A 23,986-nucleotide genomic window follows, 5' to 3' on the forward strand; every position below is an offset into this window, starting at 1 on the left:
GGGGCCGTTCAGTGGTGCCGTGCCCCTCTCGTATACACAGTACACAATCATGCTGAGGGCCCGCGCAGGGACTTGACACTGAGAGGACGTTATGGACGATCTAGATGCAGACGGAGATAGAGATGGATAGGGCTAACTAGAGTCTAACGACGAAGATCGTTGCGTCGGAGCATAGATCCGAGCACCACGCCAACTGCCCATCTTGGCAGGCACTAGACTGGCTAACGTAGCAGCTAGCCAGTGTGTGCCAGGGCGGGCTCCATAGCCCGCAGATCCGCCAGTCTGCGCACGTCCTTCTCACGTCCTTCTCCCGCGGTGGGCAGCGGGCATTGGGCAGAGCAGTGGAACGATACCCAGCTACCTAGGGTCCCAAGTACCCGATCTAGGCCAGCAGCCACCCGCGTCTACACAGACGCGTCAAACCAACCGCTACGTGCTGCGCATCTCTTGCATCTCATCTCAACCCAAGGGGTCCTGCCTCGTTGCTCGCCGGCCGGCTAATATTCTTCAGAGCGCCCATTGGCCAATCAGGAAATTGGTCCCCGTCGTGACACCGTCGTAGGTTGGGAAAGCGTTGTGCGTCGCGGTCCCGAGTTCGAGCCAGGTACCGCCGGCAGTGTCGTGTCATGGGCAGGCTTGGACATTGGCAAACAAGCCTCCTTGTCACGATGCCGCCATGGCTTCCTCCAAGAAGAGAAAGCGCACCGCTTCTGTCGATACCAAGCATGGCATGAATCCAGCTATCAAGAAATCGCGCCATTCGACCAAGGGAATAACAAGTAATGCAGCCCAAGCAGTAAAGCATGCCGTACTTGATCAGTACTTCACGACCGTCTTGACGTTGCGCAACTACATGCTGCTCAAGCTGCCGTCCACCTCGAGAATCAGAAGACGCAAGATATCTTCGGTCAATTTAACACGACCTGCAGATACCGAGGTCTCTGACGTGGAACGTTCGCTAGGCGCATTGCTTGACTCGACGCTCGTCGGGGTCACAGACCAAGCATTGCAGGCAGATGCCAGGCCAGACAACCGTTGGAAGCATTGGACGGACTTCTCTCAACGCGGCGACGACTCGCACGTCACTCTGTCCGACGGCCTTGCTGGCGCTGAGTTCTGTCAATCGGAGGTGTGTCGAAATGGCCGCTTGTTGTATTAGGTAACTGACAGGTGCTTTAGATAGTTGACTTCGTAATATGGCTGCTCTTTTCCAAGTCAAAAACACACTCCGGGGCATGGCCCAAACACATACTATGTGATGGATTTCGAAGAGACCCGAAATCAGCAAAACTCCAAGGTCCCGGAGTTAACCACAGCTGCTCCATTCCGGGGCTGTTCTCGCTGTTCCCAAACCCTCAAGTGAATACACTGAAAGAGGCGCCATGGCCGCAACTCCTCAAGCTTCTGGGCAAGTGCGGTGATCGCATTATGATGGACTTGTTGCTGGATTGCGCTATTTTCACCTCTGTGAGAGGTGGTCAAGGCAACTACTGCCAAATCAGCGGTTCGTTCTCTTCATCAGCTTGCCGTTGGCTTACTGAGTAGAGGTACATAGGCTATCCCCTGACCAACGCAGAGGTGCTACTGTCTAATGAGCAACGGAACAAGGAGCCAGCTCACTTCGAGAGGTCTCCGTCGGACATTATATTTGTGCGAAACCGGATGCTGTATGCCAGAGCCGCATTGAATGCGCGTGGGCTCGTTCATTTTGGACTACGACATATACGTGAGTGGGATTGCATGATCTACTACATATTTACTAACGCGTAGCAGATGTATTGAATCGAGCACCGTATGTTCAGCTGGATCAAGGACCTGCAGAACCAACTCAAGAGCTTGCGGACAGAAATAAGTCCAATTCTCTCAAGGTCATGATGTACATTTTCCCGCGGCAGTTTGGGTTGCACAACGCTTTTACTTCTAAGATCGATTACACCGAGACCGCACAAAGGTTCAAGGATTATACGCTTCGCGAAAATGAGATATCCGACATGTTCGGTGCCGCTGAAGTTGGAAAATTATCGCCCAAGGTCCCAAAACGATTAAGGGGCGAGGCAAAGGATCTCATACAAAAGTTACAGATTCTGCACACCCGATGCTCATATTCGGAACTTTTGCAGTATTACTGTCCGGTTAGTCTATCGGTCTTGTCTCATACCGTATCTGTATTGATCTAGTGAATCAAAAAGGTCAGCACCCCACTGGATGGCGCACAGTCTTCCCAGTCAAATGGTAGAGTTGGTAGGCATACACAAGCCTCCAAAGGAAAGGGTTTCCAAGTCTCGACGCAGTTACAGTCTGCCATTCAGCGGACCAAAACAACCACAAAATCTACATCCATTGTCGAGTTGTCAACTTCGGCTGCAAGCGTCTCTGCCTTCTGCCAGGCTGCAGTCTCGAAGATTCTGCCAGTCAGATTCTTTGGTAGTGGTGAAGTCCAGAGACACAACCGTAGCTTAATACTCAAAAAAGTGGACCAATTCATACGCTTAAGACGCTTTGAGAGCATGTCACTTCATGAAGTTATGCAAGGCATGAGGGTGAGCCTCTTTACCACACAATATCATAAAGTGTACAACCCAGCTGACCGCAGTCCCAGCTTACGGAGATCGAATGGTTGGCGCCTCCGCGGCTCCTGACACACAAGACATCACAAACTGACATTTCTAAACGAGCTGAGCTGTTTTACGAATTTCTTTATTACATTTTCGATTCGATTGTGATACCCCTGCTGCGAAGCAACTTTTACATAACTGAGTCGAACACGGATAAGTGCCGGCTCTTCTTTTTCCGCCATGATATCTGGCGATATGTTGCCGAACCCGTCATGGCTACTTTGAAGGCCAAAATGTTCGAAGAGGTCAGCTTGGAAGATGCCAACAGAATACTTGACTCTCGGCAGCTAGGCTTCAGCCAAGTACGACTGCTACCCAAGGGCCACAGCGTGCGGCCGATCATGAATCTGCGGAAGAAGATGGTCACGAAGGGCAACCAAAGGCTTTTGGGCCCAAGTATCAACACTCTACTCAAACCAGTTCACAATGTGCTTCAGCTCGAGAAGGTAAGCAGTTGCTAAACTTGTCATTGAAATTGATGTGTGCTAACTCCAGCAGTCCCTGAACCCTGGCAAGCTGGGATCCGCAATGTTTTCAGTGGGAGATATGTATAAGCGTATCAAGACCTTCAAGGCAAGGATGGGAACTTTCTCGGGGCCATTGTATTTTGCGAAGGTTGACGTGCAATCTGCCTTCGACACCATCCCTCAGTCGGCCATAGTTGGGCTTCTGGACTCCATCCCACAGCGACGCGAATACCAGATAGCGAAGCACGTGGAACTCTCAAGCACTCACCTGCATGCTCTGCCATCCCATAGGCTTCAAAGAAAACCCAAGCCCTTACGCAAGTGGCACTCAACAGCAATGAGACGCCTAGGAAGGACATCTCTCTTTGACTCTCTAGGTGAGGACGTCACAAGCAAGAAGAACACCATATTCATCGAGAGTGTGTTCAAGAAAATCTACGACACAAGCGCTATGCTGCAGCTCGTCTCCTCCCATATCCAGCAGAACCTCGTCAAGATCGGCAAGAAATTCTACCGGCAAAAGGATGGCATCCCCCAGGGTTCGGTACTGTCATCCACACTCTGCAACTATTTCTATGCAGATCTCGAAATCCAAGTCCTCAGGTTTCTGGACTCTGAGGACTGTCTCCTCCTTCGTCTCATCGACGACTTCCTCCTCATTACCGCCGACAGGTCCAAGGCCTCCCGTTTCGTTGAGGTCATGCACCGCGGCGTGCCAGAATACGGCGTCACCGTGAACCCGGCCAAAACCCTAGTAAATTTCGACCTTGAACTCGATGCGGGCTCACCAGTGTCCAAAGTACACCCGAGGGCCGGGTTTCCCTACTGCGGAACGCTCATCTATCCTGCAACCCTGAACATCACCAGAGACCGCCACATTAGACAACTCTCTCGCAAATCCACTCTTCCAACCATGACCGCCACCGCCACCATGAATGGTCATAACAACAAATCCATCTTCAACTCCCTCACGGTGGAGCACACGCGGACGCCGGGCCAGACCTTCGAGCGCAAGGTGCTCAACGCCTTCAAGATCCAGAGCCACCTGATGTACCTGGACACGTCGCTGAACGCGCCGCACACGGTGCTGGCGAGCCTGCACGCGGCCTTTGCCGAGACGGCGGCCAAGGCCTGGGCGTACGCGCGCTGCCTGGGCCCGCGGCGCCGGCCCGCCCCGCGCCTCGTCGTCCGCGCCGTCCAGAAGCTCGCCGCCGTCGCCTTCCTGCTGGCCACCAGCCGCGCCCGCCGCGCCCGCCACCCGGGCTACGCCTGCGACGTGCGCCGCACGGAGGTCGCCTGCCTCGCGTACTGCGCCTTCGCCGAGGTGTTGGGCCGCAAGCAGGCCGGGTACGGGGAGGTCCTCGATTGGCTGCGGGCTGAGATTGCCAGGTTGAGCACCAAGAAGGAGATCCGTCAGGGACGAGTCAGCCGTGTTGCCGCAGTAGAGCAAGTCCTTAAGCGCAAAGCATGAGGGGACTAATCCTTTGACATGTGTGCACGTCTGTTCGAGTGCCATAGTAATTGACGTGCGCTCCGAGTATGTGGCTAGTCCGTGCTCTAGGAGTCAATCGTGTAGTCTATAAATCGCGAGTTCACAACCCGTACATGTCCCAAACATCAGAGGTATCTTGTCATGTCTGAAATGAATCCCAAAATAAACCCCTTGAACGCCACTTGATTTAACCCCCATCTGCGTTAGCGTGCCTATCGTTCAGTACTTGTACGATAGCAGCAAATGTAAACCCCCTAAACTCTATAGGTATTTGAGCTTCCTTGTCGCAAATATCGCGACAGTGGCACTAACGGCACCTATAAACAAGCAAATCGAGATGGCATTCGGTCCATCCGCAGCTGGGGGCTTGTCGTCGTCCCCTGAGCCGCCATGGAGCTCCCGACTGGTGCCGGGGGCAAAGATGGCGAAGACAATGGTGCTGATAAAAGTGCCGATGAACTGAGGAATCGTCGTGTAGATGTTCAAGATACCAAAGTAGATACCCGACAGCTCTCCCGTTGAGCTCGTCTTACCGCTCGCCGCGGCCTCATCGACTCCGTTCTCGAGGTGGGAAGCATCAGTATCGCCGTTCAAGTTTGACATTTCGACAGACTCATTGGAGAGACGGCGATACGATGCGGTAGCTTCGTTGGCGCCGCTGAGCCTGTTGACTTCGATGCCGAGGAACGTCACCGGTGCCCACATTGCGACAGTCCATGGGCTATAGGATTGTGTTAGCGCCGGTGATATAAATGAACTACGTTTTAGCCACTTACAGTCCGCAAATACAGACTAGCACAGTCGCAAACCTGAAGCTATTCGCAAAGGGCGCCAAGTACATGGCACAGGCAAACATGCCATGTGCAATCATCCAGGTCGTCAACAGATCAGGTCTATACTTCTGGAACTTCTCCATAACGCCTGCGATCGCCCGTGGTGGGCGGTGGGTAAATCCGTCGTCCTCGGGGCTCTTGACTAGTAGAGGGAGAAGCCAGGCGCCGAGAAAGGTAATGACGGAATAGATGACCAAGGAAGTACTGCCGATGCGACCCATCTCTCCCAACGTGTCTTTGGAGTTTTGAGCATCCGGTGGGACGTCGTATCGAAAGTAAGTCTCGCCAACCCAGGTTGTGCTGTAGAAGAGGAATGGGAACCATCCGATCCAGGCCCAGAACTGTGCATGGCAAATAGCACGGATGCGCGGCGGCAAGTGCAAGATCGTTGACCAGATCTGCCGCAGTACCTTGAGTTTCCCGCCTGCTTGACGGGGGTCTTTCCGTATGTCGACGAGAATCCTTTCCGTTACAGCCCAGGAGGTGACTAGAGAAGAAGAGAGTATGCCAAAGGCAGCGACTACAGTCAGTTTCTTGAACTGCGTATCACCTAGGAAGTTGCCAAAGATCGAGCCCAAGTCGACGGCGCCTGCAGCATACCCAATCATGTGGCCAATGGCGGACATCCTGCTATCTGTGGATGGTGTCAGTTAATGCACAGGTACAACATAGGATTCAGGCTCATACTCCAGGCTGCGCCATCCTGCTGCTTTGATATGGGTAACACGTCCACCAAGAGACTCCTCGCCGCAGACATGACTGTGAACAACCTTGTTAGCCTCCGGTTCTAGAGCGCTTCCGCAGTAACTGTTCACACACCTGCATTGATAGAAAAGTCCACCGCATAGATGGCTAGCACGGCAACCAATATCGTCAGGGTCTTCAAGGTGTCCTCGTCGGTAATGAAGAGCCCCACGACCTCCTTCGTGAAACCCAGTAGCAGAAGACTCAGGGCCACGATTACCGCCCCAATGGCTATGAAAGGTCTCCGGCGGCCCCATTTTGATTTCGACTCGTCGGCGATCGCACCCACGATGGGTTGAACAAGGAGGCCGGACAATGGTCCAGCAATCCATACCAGAGACGTTTTACTCTTGGTCAAGCCGAGGCTCAAAAGGTAGGGCGTGCAATAAGTCATCTCAACTCCCCATGTAAAGCTGCGTCGGACACGGTGGTCAGCTGGGCCCATCGAGACCAATGCACTCGAGGACTTGTTCGACCTACGTGATACCCAGCGTGCAGAAGTTGAGCAAGATCATGCGCATTGCATCTGACGAGCCCTTGATCGAGGGCTGGCCCGTCCATCGCGACATCTCTGCCGGGTTGTTGGGGTTGCGTACCCAGCCGTCCTCTAGGTCGAGGTCGAGGTCGCCGTCGTTTCCGACTCTGTCGCCGTGTAAGCTCGCGTCCGGGGGATCGGCGAAGTCGTCATCGAAAGGCTCCCAGGCTTGGGAGTCGGTATCCTCGCTGGGTCGGGAATGTTGCTCGTCGTGCTCGGGGGCGCCCTTCTCTTCAGGAACTCCAGCTTCCGCGGGTTCCAGACTGCGTGCGGCCATGATGGCCGGGCGAGATACGAGGTCGCTGGGAAATGAAGCGTAGGGACATGAGGGCAGGGGTTTGGTGTAAATCAGCAAGATCCACCGTGGCTTGGAAGGCTTGGATGACGCGCGGGATGGGATCTGGCTTCACAGGATGATGGCACAGTCCAGCTGAGATTATGTCTGAGAAAAACAATCAATTTAACTTGCTGATGTATTTTGAGAAACGGCGCGCAAAGTCGCACGGCGCATTTGTCGCATTGTGTCCCTCCAGGCAGGTGGCTTGAAGCTACTGTGGTACAGAGGACGTGAGTACACCTGGCGATACCACATATGACGTCGCGCCTGAAGTACCGATAGCCTTCATTCCTACCTAGGTAACCGCGCCCTTGTTTCCCCTTTGCTGACATGAGCCGGCAGTACTCGCTCCATTAGAACCATCATGACATGGGGCTTTTCGGGTCTTGGAGCCTAGTGTCGTATACAATCATGACGGCTCTCGTAAGTGTCTCCTGCGGCGAGAGCAGTTGTAGCCATATTCACCGGGGGTGGATCAATCTCACCCCAGCAGACGTCGTGGGGCTTTCGCGTGCTAATTTAAGCAACACCTGCCATGAAGAGCACTGACGATGCGCCAGAGCAACGGGCAGGACGGGTTGTCGGGCGGCTCGGCATGCCTGTTCCTGATCTTCATGGCGGGGCGCTCCAGGTCGCCCCGCTGTGGGTTAGCTCACTACTGAAAGTAGGCCGTCGCTGTCACCACATCCAACCTGAGCTACGATCCTTCAAGCTTCAAGCTTGTTTTCAACACCCAACGAGCCTTTCAAACTGAACAATTTCCTGGACAGCTTCACTGGAACCACAAAAGGCGCGGTTGTCGAGATAAGACGGCCGCTGCTACTGCAGGCGCATACGCTCGTAATCCTTGATGTTTGTGTGAACGGTGGATCGGTAGTTCCTCGAACTCGATGCTTGTTCTCCTGAACTAGATACAAGAACACAGCTCTAGTCACAGCGAATGACTACAGCAGTACCTAGGTAGCTACTCGCCCTTTCTATGGATGGATTTCTATGGATGGGCAATCTTCTCTCGGTGTTGATTGCCTTGCTCACGAGCGGCTAGACTACGGCCGTCTCTCCCGATGGCGCATCGGCGTCGCTCATCTGCTTCATCCGCTTCTCTTCTCTCCATGCTGGACCATACCTGATCACCATGAGAATGAGTGGGCTGAACAACAACCAAATACCAGGGATAACCACCCCTAGCCACCCGACACCACCAGCTTTGACCAACGGACTTGCAAACGCTGTACCCCCGGCGCCCATCCAACAACGGGTCAGATTCATTGCTGCTGACGCGACCCCTGGTCTATCGCGATTCAGGTCCATGATCAAGTTGTTCAGTCCCGAGAAGGAGCTTGCGCTCCCGAAGGATTGCAGGAAGAGAAATATCAATGGTACAGCCAAGGGTGCCTTCTTCTGCAACGTCCACCCGTAGCAGATCAGACTTACGCTGGCCAGAATCAGTGCGGGAATGCTGCTTTGAAGGCGGGCGACCTCGATGGGGAAGCCTGACAAGTCCTGTTGTTTCTGCTTGGAGATTTCCATGCCGACGAGCCCAGCGTGACGACGAAAGTTCCAGTCCAGTATCCGTCCCGTTAAGAGAACCGATGTCACAGTACCAAACCCAGAGGCCAGGTAGCAGAGACTGATCCGCAACGTATCAAACCCATAAATCTCCTCCAGCTGATCAGAGAACGTAGACAGGACCATGTAGGAGCTGGCGTAGACAAGACCGCTATAGAGTAGCAAGAGGCATGTCTCCTTCTCGCGAAATAGCTTTAGCGAGGTCAGCGGGTTGATAGCTGCCCTTTTGGACGGCGACTTTTTCTGTAGCTCATTGGGCACTGCAGCATTGTCACGGATTGTATAAGAGCGTCGAAAGTATGCAAACAAAGCAGTATTCCATCGCGGAGGTGGAATAGAGCCGTTGCCAACGATCCGTCGGCTCGACTCTGGTAGGAAGACGATCGAAACAACCCACACAATCGAGGCGTAAATGGCCAGAAACCAAAATATGGACTGCCAGTTGAGGAACCGACTGATTAGGCCGCCGATAACCTTGTCATCCGACCCATTGTCTAGTCAGCGCGTGATCGAAGGTGAGGTAAAAATCAAGAAAGCTTACCGGTCCTAAGGAAGGGCCAAGCATCCATCCCATTTGCACATACGATGTATAGCGTCCTCTTTCTGCAGATGTCACAATGTCAGACACTGTTGCGAGGGACAGTGCGATGGTACCGCTGCTTCCAGCGCTTTGGAGGCAGCGCATCGCGAGAAGAAGTCCATAGTTGGCCTTGACAGCCGCGCCCACGCATCCACACATATAGATGACTAGGGCGACTAGGAGTGCAGGTCTTCGACCTATCTCGTCGGACAGATTGCCCACAAACGACGGGGCGATGCCTTGGATTATCTGTGGGGGAATTGATGTATTAGAGCCATTCCAAATCGAGCACCAGACGCTGTTGGGTTTCGAGGTACCTACCAAGTAAATGGTAATTGTGAGATTAATTTCCGTCACAGAGACATTCAAGTCTCTTGCAAGCAAGGTAATCACAGGGTAAAATATACTAGCCGTCAGAGGGGGGAGCAAGGTCGTCAGCGCGACAATGAAGACGATTAACCTCTTTTGTATGAGTGAGAAAACTGAAAATGGAGGGCTGGGATGTAAATCGTATTGTTTCCCTTGCTGGGCCCCTGGTGTACCCTTCTCCGCGTCCGATGCACTCTGCGACGTCGGTGCGGCCGGCCCAGAGTGACTCGGAGAGACTGCATGTATATCTTTACTGGTACGTTCCTGATTGGCAACACTTGCATCAAGAGACTTGTCCTTCAGTGCCGACATGTTTTCGTCGTAGATTGGAAACCAATCGGGACTTGAACAATATATAAGGTTGCTCCAAGACTGAGAGCTGTCGCAAGAAACCCAGAACGTGGTATTCAGGGGGAGATCGGGAGGTTATGTACAGATTACCCTTTCATGAATGATGTTGGCATGGCATATGTTCTGAATTACATGAGAAACTGCGTTCTCATGTACTTTGAACAGTGTCGGGGGTTGAGCCGGCCGGGCGGCCAATGAGGTCTTCCCCTTTTCTGTCACCGGCGGTCCCACCGAGATCAGGTAACTCAACATGGCTGGTGACCCACTAACACATCCGGCCCTAGTCCGAGACTCTATAGACTAACCTACTTGACCGCCTTGGTTACACTACATCGGCAGAGAATACCCCTGCAATAGACGCAATCCAAAGGCGAAGCGCACGTGTCGACAGTGGCCAGAAGTAAATAATTACGATGGGGTTTCCTCGCACGCGCAGGTTCAATCAAAATTACTCCTCTCGATCAATTGACAGCGAAGCAGGTGTTGATGTCAAAATTGCTCCTCTACCACGAGCGGATGTTAATGCGTCGAGAGGGACACAGAGCAAGACGCGAGCCTCGACACCCATTCACAGGCGTTGCTCCGAGACACTTAGCTGGCTGTATAGGATGGAACCCTGTAGACCGGCGCAACGCCGAGATTGTAGCCACGTGACCGGCGCATCCGCCGCACGACCTGAGCCGTTCGAGCTGTTTGGTGATTGGCCCCCCAGCACGATGGGACCTCGCTAGTCCCTCATTGCATGGTAGATGCCTTCCGGAGGTGTGTACCAGTGGCTGGCTAATGCACCCCTGGGCACAATACTAACACTATAGCCGGGGTTCTCGCTTACTATCGCCCCAAGTATCGCGAGCCTGTTGGTCTCCACACCCACCTCCCTTTGTCCTCCCAAGGAAATTCCAAGCTGTCACAATCAATCAGTTCTGGGGAAAACTTAGCCTCAAGATGCAGACCCACAATTTGACCTGGTGCAGTACAATAGCGGTTGCACGTGCGGTAAAGATGCAAGACAATGTCCACAACCAGACTTACCAACTGCGCATTTTACTCTGACACTTGGTACAGAAGCGGCTGTTTTTACCTGTGTGGACAAGGAGATTATCGTTTTGAAGAGATTCGAGCGGGATCGAATCACAAAGGTCAAGATCCCGTTGTATGGAGGCAGCCAGAAAATGGTTTGCAAAGTTGCCACTTCTGAGGATACGGCGCACGCCATTTTGCGCGAAATTCAGTGCCTCCAGATAATCGCGGCTGCTGACCTCAAGACTCCTCTGACCCGTATCCCAAAGCTTTTGAGAATTGTTCGCTCTTCGGACCACGGCGGCGGCGTTATAGGGCTCGTGGAGACGTATGTGCCGCACACCGGCACACTCTCCGATATAGACCTTGAAAAGGTTCATCTTAGTCAAAGAACGGGATTGATCCGCCAAATCAAGGAATCTATCACGGAGCTTCATCGAATTGGAATTACATGGACCGACATAAAAGCAGATAATATACGTGTGAACATCACAACGAACGAGGCTTGGCTTATATACTTTGGTGGCGGCGGTACTGACAAGTGGGCTGATATGAAGAAGCTCGGAACGGTTCAGGGGGATTTAGCTATTATGCGCAAACTTGAAGACTATCTAAATCTAGGAGAACAGTATCATATAACCAAAAGGTCGACTATATAAATAATAAAACGAATTGCTTGTGTTGTATCTCTGTCTTTATTTCATTTCACTTCAGATTTACTAAATTTGATCTCTAATTGCCTTAGTGATATGTTCACTTCATAGGTTTTGTTTAGTATATATATGTCCGCCGCCTGGTCAAGTATCATCTGCCGTAGCTGACTGGCCTAGCGCTTATCTGAGACAGGGTGTGTCAACACAACGGAGTATAAAGGGGTTGGAGCCACATGAGCGGGGAGAAAGGCAGTAGTCGAGGCAGCGTAAATGAGTCAGCACGTACCTGCAGTTCGGTTTGTTCATTCAGCGTATTCGTTGATGCTGACATGGCTTAGGAAGCACATAAGAATACACGACGGCCCGGTGGCGTGCAAGGCTCCTCGAGACTGCCCTTGTACTTCCGGAGAGGAAAAATAGATGATAAAGCATTACTGGACATCACACAAGCTTGGGTCAGCTAAGAACAACACCAAGCAAATCAACGTCGTCTGCTAAATATGCGGCACAAAACTGGCAAGGTGAGACTATCTGAAAAACCAACATGAACTTTCCACCCTGTGGCAAAGGGTACGAGGATCAGGAACGGGGTTTATGACTTTATCAATATAGGTAGCCCAAAGAATCAACTCGAAATATACTTAATTTGTCAAAATATCCCGTTCTCAATTAGTGTGCTACATGGCGGCAGCGACAACAACAGCAGCATCTGGATAGTAGTTGCCACAGATGTAAAACATAGGAAGAAATACCTACGGCGTGGCCATGACTGCTTACGAGGTTACAAGTCTTGCGAAGCCTCAGATGATCTTAGTAGCCCGTATCTGTGTTCATGATGAATCCTGTTTTACTGCCAATCCATGATTTCTTCTCCGCCGATCACGAAGGATCACCAGCAGGGTCGTACAATATTTTTAATCACTACCATCAGCGGCTCATGCTCAAGCCGGGCACCCACTCATTGAGCTTAAGTACGGTTCTACGTCAAAAACCACAATGGTAACAACTGCACGCGTCGAGTATTCTGGAGTAAGGCGTCTATCAACTGATATCTGCCCTGCTTGGTGGAAAATGTCCCCAAATTGCTGTCTGATGTACAATTTCTGACGCAAAGAATGCCATTTATTCCATGCAATATCGTCGATGAAGTAGGACACGACTGCAAATCCAACATCTCTTGCCGGAGCATGCGTTCCCATATATAATGGGGTGGTGCTCTTCGAGTTGTGCAACCTCTTGCGAATCATCATGGAAGCGGAAAATGAGCAGGGCACGCCGGAGGTTTTGCTGCCGGCTAAGAGTCGCTTATTGGATAATGCTATGAAAATGCTTATAAAATACTGAAACCAATTTACTAGAACGGCCATATAGGAGTGAAGAATATGTGTAGAAAGCATGGGTTGCGAGAGCTCGAGTTCCGCCTCGAGCTCTCACATAGTTGGCTACCGTATCTGGCAATACGTGAGTAGGATGTTTACTGGACCCACAACACCACAACCACAGACAACCCCAACCCGTGGCTCTTCTTTGTGGCTATAAAGTCATATGTCCTGGGATTCAGCCTTGGGCATACCGAATTGATCATTTTTTGTCTTCTCTTGACCAGCCCGATGGCTCTTAATCACACGTCTACGCGCATGTGTTTTGCTGTTCACGTCACCGGCGAGCTGTGTTGTATGTGCTTAGCGACCATGACTCTTTGGTGCAGAATAAGCAGTAGCCGGCCCTTAAAGGAAACAAAAATAGCAATCTGAAGAGTATTGGAAAGCGGTAGAGTTTAGGCCTACTACGTTAAGTTCGCGGGGGGCTTAGGTAAGATCAAACTGCCCCGCCATCCAATTGACTCAGTCAATTGCGAGCTCCGATCCAGGAACGTGGGGTCCTCTATCAGATTTTTGTTGACTGGCTCACTTGCTCGCTCGCCTCGCGGACCTGCAGACTTGTGCCCAACGCATACTACACGGTAACACTCGATCCAAGCCCGCGCAAACTCTTGCCACGAACGGGTCAGAGATTCCAATTCCGAAAGCCAGGGCATCGTGTTCGCTGCAACTATCCTTGTTGTCTGCCGCCGTAAGCGACCGCAACCCCTCATCCTATCGAGACGCGCAGACTACGCAGTGCGACTACCCGCCTTGCGATACATAAATACTACACTTGTACCCGAAAATTGTCTGGAGACGAGTCGCCCATAGTGCAGCATGGATTTGGTCAACCAGTTGGTGTTCCCCCTTCCTTCCTCTCCTTGGAGCAGCATGCAGCTGCATGATACCCTCAAGCGCATGGCTAACCCCCTTTACCCCGTCAACAGCCTAGAAGGCCGACTTTTGTTCGCGGTCCCCAAGAGTAAGCCCGACGAACCCCGCGCCTCCGATTCATACAATCTAATGATTAATTAGAGGGACGCCTCAATTCCGCAACGCTCAACCTCCTCGAGGGCGCCGACATCCAGTTCCGCCGAGAGAACCGACTTGACATCGCGCTGGTGAAGAACCTCCCGATCGCACTGATCTTCCTACCCGCCGCCGACATCCCCACGTTCGTCGGCGAGGGCCAAGTAGACCTCGGTATCACCGGATATGACCAAGTCCAGGAGCACGATGCGGGAGTACGCTCCGTCATGAAGAAGAGGAGGTTCTCCGGAGAGATTACCCCGGAGGAGGAGAGCGCAAGAAGTGCCATCACTGGCTGCGAAACCGTCATGGAGCTCGGCTTCGGCGCCTGCAAACTGCAGGTCCAGGTTCCCGAGAAGGGCACCTACCAGAGCCCAAAGGACCTGATTGGGAAGACCATTGGCACCAGTTTTGTTCACTTGACCGAGAAGTACTTTGCCAACCTGGAGATCGAGGCTGGCAGCCAGGGCGGCCTCGAGGGCAAGATACAAACCAAGATCATTGAGCTTAGTGGTAGTGTCGAAGCCGCCTGCGCTCTGGGGGTCGCAGATGGTATTGTGGACCTCGTTGGTAAGTACCCAGAACACCTCGCAGGCCCAGGGCTGTATGAGCTGACCTAGCCACAGAGTCTGGAGAGACGATGAAGGCGGCCGGGCTGAAGGCCATCGACACCGTTGTCGACTCCAGCGCCATCCTGATCAAGTCGCGTTCGCCTCGTAACACGGAACTAGTCGAACTGATCGCATCTCGCATTCGCGGTGTGATCGCTGCTCAGAGATACGTGCTTTGCCAGTACAACATCCAAAGATCTGCTCTTGCCTCGGCCACCAAGATCGCCCCCGGAAAGCGAGCTCCTACGATCACCACCTTGGACGAAGAAGGCTGGGTTGCTGTCAGCATCATGGTTGAGAAGAAGAAGATTGCACCGGTTATGGACGAGTTGACAAAGGTTGGCGCGACGGATATCCTGGTCCTCGCAATTGCAAACACGAGGACTGATTAGGACGGAAAATGGAAACAAAATAAACCCTGCAGGCATTCATGGTAAGGAAAAGGCTGCTTTTGGAACAACCGAGGCCTTACAACTGGTTGTGCATGATATAGGACGAGTATCCTAGCGAGTAGACAAAAATTGATTCTTGCATGCCAACTTGGCTTCGTTCAAAGTGCTCGAGCTGTGCCGACGTGGCTATTCAACGAGGAAAAAGAAATGTGTCATGTCAAACACGCGTGAATGGATGACGAAACCCATGCAACAATCGTCTCGGTTGCCCGCAACACGTTTGAATAATATATTGTTGGTTTGAACTTAATTATATAAAGTCAATGCAGTTGGAATTAATACCTGTTCGACATGGACCAGATCTCCGATCCCTTCTGCAGATCCTTTTAGTACCCGTTGCTCAATACCACGGATCGCTCCCACTTGCCTCGGGGGGTTCAGCCCGTCAGCCTGTGAAGCGACGGCACGGCCGGAGCCTACTTTGCGCTACAAGCCCGGGTGTGACGTCTGGCGGTCTCAAAGCGCCATTGGATTGGATGCGTGCCTGAAGATCCCTCGCTGAGGTCATATCTCGTATTTCTGGGAGCCAGATGCTATTCTCATCTTTACAATTTTCAATCCAATCACTCCTCAATTGATGCTGTTTTCGCAACGACGGCTTCGGTGCCTCGTTGCTCGGTGCGCATCAACATGGCAAAATCCACCGGTCACAAGCCCGCTACGGCACCACACGCCGAAGATGGCGAGGGCAAGCAATCAACCGTGTATCATGTAAGCTGGCTCTGTTGTTTACCCTCAACTCTTGAAATGGTCGAACTGTCCTCTCTGCTCAAGCTTCTGGCTTCTGGCTTCTGAAAACACAATGCCGAGCAGTGTGTGACTACGCATGCTAACCATCCGTCGCAAAAGTGGATCATGACCCCGATCAACTTCGTCACCTTCCTGGTGTCGCTCTACCTGGTCGACTATCACTACCAGTCGCGGCGGGAGCACTTCCATGAGGCCGGGACGCTGCAGTCGAGCGGCCTGCCGGGCTGGCTGCACGGCCTCGTCTACCGGCCGCAACCGTACGTCTGGGTCGGCGGCGGGCCGGCGCCGCCGGGCCAGGACGAGACGCGCTGGTACTATCACACGAAGCAGCGCAAGCTGATGAAGATGGAGGCGTCGGACGCCTTTGAGATCCGGAAGTCGGTCATGTTTGCGCTCGTGCTGCTGGGCACTATCACAGTCTGGGTATTATGGCACGTCTCCATTGCGCTGCTGGCCTGGTGTATGCGAGAATGGAGTTAAGGACCCATCGATGTTTCTAACTATATGTCGGATTTCTTGGGAAGATTTTTCGGATGCCATCATCAATATATGATGTAGCTCACCGTACCTATCAAATATTTTGGTTGTATTTTCGCCGTACTCAATTCACTTGCATGATCTCGGTTATCTAGTCGCAAACCAGGCCCGGGTTAGGTATCTATCCCTCTGACATGAAGTCATCGCTGCCCCTCAGCTCCCTGCCACGTTTACGGAGTGCGAGTCGCGGGGTTACAGCGCCTTTAGATCCCTGCAAGATCGGTCGATCGGTGCAGATTAGCGACCGCAAACTAGGGGAGGTATAAGATGGAAACGAAAGTAACCTCGGACTTATACGAACGGGCTCCAATTCTTGCATCGTTGGGTGTGGGATGCGAACACTGGTTTTAGACGGACTAGCCAGTCTTCGCAATTGTTGGTACCGACAGTCTGCGCCAAAATCGCATGCATCTTTCCACGATACCCAAAGCTGGGCTCTAGCTTACTAACTAGGGCTGAATCCACTTTAAGCAGTGTTGATACGCCACCGCCTTGTTAAGCGTTCAGCTCTGGGGTGGTTCGACGATTCAGCACGATCGTGGATGGGGTGTTTGCAGAACGATTATGAAGCACAGCGTCCCACCCAGCATGATACAAACAAAACCACACTGTAATACAATTGAAACTTCAATCAGTTACCTCTGGCTTTTTGCGTGTTATTCTGCCCCAGATCACTGTGGAAAGGTGCAAACAACACGTAGGCTCTCTGATCTCTCAGCTTTGTATGGTCTGTGCGTCTCCTGGATCGTCAACCACTCGTATCAATCTCGTCATTAAAGAAGGACCGCGACTATCGTCAGCCCGCCGACTGTTGGTGGCCGATTTTCTCTTTTTGTTTGTCATTTCCATGCAAGGCTAACATGATTAGACATCGCTTACTGCTTTGAAGTTATTCCCTGCCCATAGGATTCGGCTTCCCTACATACCGCACAGTCTGTGCAGAAACTTCTGGCCACAGGAACCTTAACTTGGCATGGCTGAGCCCGGTCTAATGCCAACGGACCTGGCAAGCCAGTATCGGGCCATATACCGCGCGCAGTTCAAGGCAGACGTCGCTGCAGGCACCAAGCAGCCGCTTTTCTTCCATTTGCTATTGCTGGGTATTCACATCATACCAGCACTATATCTGGCGATCCCGCACAAGCGTCGCCCCTGGCTCTACCATGCGCGGTGGCTGGTGCTCGCAGCCACGACCTCTTTCCATGTGTGGATGATACGCACTACCTCCAGTACGAACTTTGCATTTGCATATGGGACGGGACTAGTGGCCTCCTGGGGGATTATCTGGAACTTCACCTTGTTGGTCTGGACGAGGCCGCAGTGGGATGCCAAGAGGGTTGAGAGGTTCAAGAACACACGATCTCGGGGGGAATCAAGTGCGAGCAGTGCCAATGGAGAAGTAGGAAGGAGACCAGGCGCTACGAATGGAGCAATCGGGAATGGTCCCGCAACACAGGCAAATGGCCATACCACGCCTGCTGCTACTACAGCTCTTCCAGAAACAAATGGCAATGCATCCCGTGCCGGCCCCGAGCAGAGACTGAGGGATCGAAAGAGAGCCGCCAATGGACATATGTCTAATGGCTCAGCAGTGGAAGGGGAAGATGGAGAACGGCGGATGCAGGAGCCACATACCGCAATATTAGAACGAGCGAATTGCAACGGACATAGTGAGGTGCCAGGAGATGTCAATGAGACCAGCGCAAGCCAGCAATTTGTATACGAGTGGCAGGAATTCCCGGAGAGCGCACCCTTCCTTACGCGCCTCGATTGGGCCGTGGACATTGCTACCACGATGAGGATGACTGGTGAGTCAACTTGGACACGTCCCTATCTGTGCTGTCACGACTGATCCCTTGCTCAGGTTGGAATTGGGCAATTCCAGTGCTGCCCCCTTATCGGCCTCCACCATGGTTCAGTGAGGACAGCGTCAACCAGCTACCCCTTGAATTCGTACGGAACGACAGCCGCCAGGGTTACACGCGCGTGCGAACCCGCGGAGAACTCTTCTTGGGGCGTTTTGTACTCTCCATGCTCCCGGCCTACATCATCCTCGACGCCTGCGCCACCTTCATGCTGCAGGACCCCTATTTCGTGCTCGGCCCGAACAGCCTCCCGCTGCCGCCGCACCTGGCGGCGATGAACCCGCTGTGGCTGTCCTTCCGCCGGACTCTCTACTCGTTCGTAGGCATCATCGCGGCGCTGCAGATGGCCTGGAACTTTGGCGCCCTGTGCCTCGCCTTCCTCGCCCCGCCCGTCCTCGGCTTCCGCGCGGACCCCTGGCATCTTCCCACCATGTCGGGGTCGTTCCTCGAGGTCCTCGACCGCGGCCTCGCGGGATTCTGGGGCAGCTGGTGGCACCAGACGTTCAGGTTCGGGTTCGCCGCGCCGACGAAGTGGCTGATTCGCCAGGGGTACCTCACGAAGGGGTCCACGGCAGCCGGTATCGTCGGCGCGCTCATAGCATTCGTGCAGTCCGGTTTCTTACACTCGATGGGCAGCTACACGACGGTGCCGGAAAGCCGGCCCTGGGACCCACCGATCTTCTTCTTCCTGTCCGGGGTTGGCACGCAGTTGCAGGCGGTACTTGCGCGTCTGTTCAAAGCTCGCATCGAACAGATGCCTCGCTGGGTCAAGAGAATCAGCAACCTTGCATTTGTATTCATATGGCTTCACATCACCTGCAAGTTCTTGCTGGATGATTTCGGCCGGAGTGGGCTGTGGCTGTGGGAGCCAGTCCCGTTCTCTTTCGTCCGGTGGCTGGGGTATGGCATTCCAGGAGACTTTTGGTGGCGATGGGACCGGGACTCATTCCCGCGCTGGTACACCGGCAAGCATTGGTGGACCTCAGGCATTGGTATTTAATTTGCATATGGAATAGAGCATAGAAGGTATAGATAGGGGTATCCCGCATATGAGACTTGGGTAGAGCGTTGTCTTGAAAAGGCTGTAAGTTGATCTATAGATAGTACTGATTCAGCCTCTGTGGTCCAAGAGCTTACATCACTGCCTTGCCCGTCCATGTCAGTGCTCATTCATGTACTCCTCCGAAAGGCTTTGTCTATGAAATCTCCAAAATCCGGGCTTAGCTCGCCGTACGTCTTTCATCATGCTATCCTTTTCACCCAAAAAGTCTACTTTGAAATATCTAACCACCTTCTCTTCCTTTCCGCCTACTTGCTGTAGACCAGATAGCAAAGGCGCCTTAGCACCATTCCGTGATAACCTACTTCTTACCATGCTGAGCAGTGTTAATGAGAGAAAAGAAGGAGGGGTTCCAGGGCCGAAATCGCATACGGAATTCCACAAATTGGGGGGATAGAGCCGCTCAGCTATAGGTGAAACGGCGGTGCTTCAATGACGAGTCTCATTCGTGGTGGACTTCCGCTTTCTGAACAAGATTGCCTATTTCAGCTTTCACTGCAAGTTTGACCCGCGCAAAGAGGACGACCATGCTCGATCGATGAGTAATAGAATACCGGGTGCGATGCACCTAGTTTCAAGAGCGTTTTCCAAACTTAGACTTGTCATTTTAAACTATTTTAAATATCATGATACAGGTGTTAAAACCATGCATGGAGGCGGATATTGTGTAGGCTGCTGTTTCTTAAAACGCCGATAATACAGGTTTATAGTCGGCGTGACCGTAATCTCCTCACTTGATACATTGACCTTGACACCCGAGAGCAAGAACGACATATCGGTGCACATGTCCGCTGTGACGAATTCATTGAGGCTTCGAGGGATCAGACGAATAATGAGCTCGTCGTAGGTGGTGGAAAAGGAGGTGGTGGGGTTGAAGCGTAGGTTCGATAGCATCGCAGCGCCGGGCCCGTCGTAAAGGGTCGTAAGCGGGTACACGGTGGTATCTGAGCTTGGTGACGAGTTTCCTTCCGCCCTCGTCGCCTTTGGCGCCGGCCCCTGTGGAATAATGATCTCGATGGCCTCGATCTGGAAGTCCTCGAAGGCGTTGGCGGCAATGCGAACGCTGAACACGAGACTCTGTGGTAGCGCCTTGCCTCTCGCATCTTTGAGCATTTTGATCTTTCCTGGATCGTCCGGCGTGCCGGGGTTCTCGAGCGACCAGAAGAAGAACCGAATATCAGGGAATAGGGAGTCGCCCAACCCGTCTCTCCGTCCATGGCGCTCCCGTAGGTACCGCGGGGCAGGTGTGACCATCGTACGCCGCGCCATGGGATCCCGCGCAGCTGGAGGGGGCAGTGGGCCCACTGTGTCGCGTGCGAGCTGTTTTCGCTCGTCATAGCTTACAAAAGGATCTGAAGACCGGGCGGCTGTCTTTTGTGACCTCTTCGGCGGTGACGGCGGCTGCGGTGGCGTTCGGCGGTGCACAGGGAGCTTTCTCGGTCTGGTGGGACCTGGAGACCGCAGTCCCGTAGAGCTCTGGATGGGTAGCATGTATGACAGTTCGTTGAGCTGCCATGCCATCAATGCCGAGGTTGCCGTATCGTCCGAATAGAGGCTACCCGCCATCTTGTTGATCAGCTGGGTGTGGTAGTCATCAGCAAAATTCTCCATCAGCAGCTTGCGGAGGTCAACTGGCGTCTGAGACGAAGGGTCCACGACGTCCCATAGATAAACAACCTTTCGACCGTCCGCGGGAAGGACGCCTTTCTCCCATGTGAACTCATCCAGTGGCAGCCGATGCTCTGGGTCGTCAGGGTCCTTGACGGTGTACGCTCGGCGTTCGGCGATCGTCAACTTTGTGCTGGTCACCTTTTCACCAACAGCAAAACTTTGTTGGTGTGGCGGTTGTGTGAAGGTGAGCGTGGAGAAGCTGGATGGGGATGGAGGCTGAGAAAACAAGCACAGCATCGTGCCTTTGTCCAATACCTCATGACGTAACAAGATTGGAGCTTGGTCACCTGCTGAAACTTTGGCAGAGGCAGCCGCGGATGCCACTTCTACGATGAGGTCTGGAAACTGGCTGATGACCGCCGACCGGATGAAGCATCCGTACTTGGGTACAGGGCTCGGATACGAGTGCACACTGGTGGAGGATGACAAATACCAGTTTATGGCCACCTTGATAGCGTTGCGGACTTTGTCCTGTGTCCTGTCGATGTGATTACCGAGGCTGAGAGCTCCATCTAGAAAAGCATTCATCCAGTTATCATCAACCATGAAGAATCGGAGGCTTTCCTGTGGCAGGTGGCTGGCATCCGACAGAAGGTAGTGAGCCGGTATGTTTGTGAAGAAGAGAGCATCGAGGACCCAACGCAAAACAACCACCCAGTCCGCTGAGAAAGGTGCATTAAATTCGTCGTACGGCTTATCAGAAGGCTTTGAGGGGTCCTTCGGATCCGGCGTGCTCGCCACATCTCGGGCGGCCTGGTCAAAATTCGGATCGATGGTGCCGTCGACAATAAGACCGTGATAGGACAAATCCAGAGAATCTGTGGTCGTTCTTTCCCATCTCTGGCGGATAGAGCCGTTCTGTAGCAATCCGTCGGAGTCAAGCATCAAACCGAGCCTATCTACTGAGCTCTTGAGGTTGGAAAGCAGGTTCTCTTTGTTCTTATGCCAGGTGTACTGAATCACGTAATTGTCTCGAGCAGCGTCGGCGGCCCTCTGAATGATGACCGTACGGACACGATATAGACAAGTGGTAAAGGCCTGGTCTGCAATAGCCATGGTTCGCCCCAGCTGCCATGCTGCGGAGTAGGAAATGTCCATGGTAGCCAAATCACCATCGAGGATCGATAGGTCAAGCCCGGTCATTGAGGTCTTGGTGAAATAGTTTGGGACGCAATATTTACCCACTGGCACAAAGGGCCCGCGGATGAAGCAGGACGACACCTCTCCAGACTGAGTGCGGTACCTGGAAAGACTATAACCTTGATGCAGTCTCTCCAAGAGCCGTGGGCCCGTCGGCAACTTCTGCGCCAGCTTGACTTCCGTATCTGCTGAGAGAATAGGCCGAAGGGGGCCTAGACTGTCGCCTAGATGAAGGAGCTCGTCACGGACGTTGGCCGTCTCCGGTGGAAGGCAGACGTAGCTCCAACTGGCGAGGGACACGAGCGAGACATACTTGGTGGAAGGTTCCATCGGCCATGGAGTCATCTGCTCTATACCCTCGATGGAAACGAGGTGGACGTACACAGCAGTGGGAATGGTCATGTTCGAAGGGCCGGAGCGATTAGAGACAACGACGCCAAAGGATCCAGTGTCATCACCGGTTACAGGGCCCGTTACGGCCATTCCTTGGGTGTTGATAACGCGCTTGTGAGCGAGAAACCGATGATGGTATACGTATGGATGATTTCCAATTTCTGGTTGCCCCTTATCGTTATATTTGGAAAATAGACCGTTGAAAAGCACACGCTTAATTAGCACAGTATTCACGGTCGTAAGATCCGTCTCATCGGTCGTGTAGGGGCTGACCGTAGCTCGAATCTTGGATAACTGGCCGACAGGCAATGCCACCGCGAAGTTAGAGTCTTGCTCTGCGTCTTTCAATCCTTGGATGTCCTGAAAGAGACTGTTTGGTCCACGTAGATCGTCGTCTGCGAGTTTGAGCTCATCTTCTGTGAACACGAGTACCGCGACCCATGGAGTTCTGTTTCTGACGTAGTCGTCTGGTGGGTTCCTCTTTGCATTCCAACTGCCTACACGCTCCCAAGGGAAAGTAGGATCATTGAAGATGACGTGTGGCAAGGTTTCAGCAGTGGTGCTGAAACCTTGGGGTGGATAACAGGTGTGAATGGCATTATCCGGGAGCACGAACTGGGGAGCTAGAACGTTGAAGTCTTGCGGGGTGGACAAAGTCTGCAGTGGCTCACCAACCGCGCTGACAGTCTGGCATACTTGAATGGTGTGTTTCCCAGCTTGCACGCCGGGGACGAAATATGATCGTAAATGCTCCTCGCCAGGCTGGAGATCTTCATCCAACGGGGCCGTGATGGCACCTTGTCTGCGCAGAGCCCGTTGCACATGGCGAAAATACAGATATCTTGGCGAATGAAACATGGCGATGCGCAACGATTGACACGCAGCCGATCAGTATGATTGATACAGCGTATGGCACTTGGAGATGTGTGTTTAGTTAGAGAGAGGGGGCGAGGGGTCCATCGCAGGTGACTTACGGCAAGGTCTGGTACTTGCACTGCTTGCCTTCTGGGCTGGAGCAAATCAAACCGTACCGAACTGAGACGCGCAAGCTCCGGTAGATGCGCCCGGTCTAAAGGCACAACTGGATCGTGGGAGTGAATGGAAACACTGTCCAGGTGTACCGCAACCATGCCGATATACTTCACCACAGTTCAGAACAGGCCCCTGCTACTTCGGGTAGCTACCTGACGGTATAGTCAAGCTAGTTCCACTCGGTAGTTACCCTTTCAGACAGAACCGGGGATGCTCCACACAGTGCGGTATCATCTCGCGTAATTTAGTGTCGGGGCCAGCCGTTTCAGCCAGCCACTGGGCCAATGCAATAGTTACTAGTCACATTCTTCTGGCCTATGGAACGCCACCATGTAGAGGCTTTCAAGACGCAGTTCAGGTGACCGAAATGGTCGTAATATGGTCGATTACGACCATATCACTCTAGCTCTCGAAATGCTGCAACCAGGTGGCTCAGGTTATCCGCGGGCGCTCACCGTGACGAATCCGAAAGCAAAAGACAACACACCACGGAGGACTGATAACATCCCACTTCTCA

At 52.9% G+C, this 23,986-nt stretch overlaps 8 protein-coding genes across 8 annotated transcripts; 5 read left to right on the plus strand and 3 right to left on the minus strand.

Moving 5' to 3' along the window:
- Positions 1-676: 676 nt before the first annotated feature.
- On the plus strand, positions 677-4,553 carry JN550_006154 (uncharacterized protein; the record flags this gene model as incomplete). Its single annotated transcript, XM_049317861.1, has 7 exons — positions 677-1,129; positions 1,180-1,504; positions 1,556-1,726; positions 1,774-2,132; positions 2,190-2,540; positions 2,600-3,061; positions 3,114-4,553. 7 exons carry the CDS (start codon positions 677-679, stop codon positions 4,551-4,553), a joined length of 3,561 nt encoding a protein of 1,186 aa, XP_049171714.1.
- Positions 4,554-4,835: 282 nt separating this feature from the next.
- Positions 4,836-6,963, minus strand: JN550_006155 (uncharacterized protein; the record flags this gene model as incomplete). The annotated part of the gene is made up of 5 exons (XM_049317862.1): positions 4,836-5,295; positions 5,351-6,041; positions 6,095-6,166; positions 6,227-6,564; positions 6,632-6,963. 5 exons carry the CDS (start codon positions 6,961-6,963, stop codon positions 4,836-4,838), a joined length of 1,893 nt encoding a protein of 630 aa, XP_049171715.1.
- Positions 6,964-8,064: 1,101 nt separating this feature from the next.
- JN550_006156 (uncharacterized protein) lies at positions 8,065-9,853 on the minus strand (the record flags this gene model as incomplete). The annotated part of the gene is made up of 3 exons (XM_049317863.1): positions 8,065-9,066; positions 9,134-9,421; positions 9,494-9,853. The coding sequence occupies 3 exons, from the start codon at positions 9,851-9,853 to the stop codon at positions 8,065-8,067; spliced, it is 1,650 nt and encodes a 549-aa protein (XP_049171716.1).
- Positions 9,854-10,837: 984 nt separating this feature from the next.
- JN550_006157 (uncharacterized protein) lies at positions 10,838-11,571 on the plus strand (the record flags this gene model as incomplete). The annotated part of the gene is made up of 2 exons (XM_049317864.1): positions 10,838-10,883; positions 10,958-11,571. 2 exons carry the CDS (start codon positions 10,838-10,840, stop codon positions 11,569-11,571), a joined length of 660 nt encoding a protein of 219 aa, XP_049171717.1.
- Positions 11,572-13,820: 2,249 nt separating this feature from the next.
- Positions 13,821-14,961, plus strand: JN550_006158 (uncharacterized protein; the record flags this gene model as incomplete). The annotated part of the gene is made up of 3 exons (XM_049317865.1): positions 13,821-13,911; positions 13,965-14,528; positions 14,585-14,961. 3 exons carry the CDS (start codon positions 13,821-13,823, stop codon positions 14,959-14,961), a joined length of 1,032 nt encoding a protein of 343 aa, XP_049171718.1.
- Positions 14,962-15,651: 690 nt separating this feature from the next.
- JN550_006159 (uncharacterized protein) lies at positions 15,652-16,251 on the plus strand (the record flags this gene model as incomplete). Its single annotated transcript, XM_049317867.1, has 2 exons — positions 15,652-15,732; positions 15,871-16,251. The coding sequence occupies 2 exons, from the start codon at positions 15,652-15,654 to the stop codon at positions 16,249-16,251; spliced, it is 462 nt and encodes a 153-aa protein (XP_049171719.1).
- A 1,030-nt stretch (positions 16,252-17,281) lies between these two features.
- On the plus strand, positions 17,282-19,173 carry JN550_006160 (uncharacterized protein; the record flags this gene model as incomplete). The annotated part of the gene is made up of 2 exons (XM_049317868.1): positions 17,282-18,116; positions 18,173-19,173. The coding sequence occupies 2 exons, from the start codon at positions 17,282-17,284 to the stop codon at positions 19,171-19,173; spliced, it is 1,836 nt and encodes a 611-aa protein (XP_049171720.1).
- Positions 19,174-19,857: 684 nt separating this feature from the next.
- JN550_006161 (uncharacterized protein) lies at positions 19,858-23,295 on the minus strand (the record flags this gene model as incomplete). The annotated part of the gene is made up of 1 exon (XM_049317869.1): positions 19,858-23,295. One exon carries the CDS (start codon positions 23,293-23,295, stop codon positions 19,858-19,860), a length of 3,438 nt encoding a protein of 1,145 aa, XP_049171721.1.
- Positions 23,296-23,986: the final 691 nt, after the last annotated feature.

The sequence above is a fragment of the Neoarthrinium moseri genome, assembly GCF_022829205.1.
Source record: "Neoarthrinium moseri strain CBS 164.80 chromosome Unknown scaffold21_Wmoseri_CBS_16480, whole genome shotgun sequence".
Classification (NCBI taxonomy): Eukaryota; Fungi; Ascomycota; class Sordariomycetes; order Amphisphaeriales; family Apiosporaceae; genus Neoarthrinium; species Neoarthrinium moseri.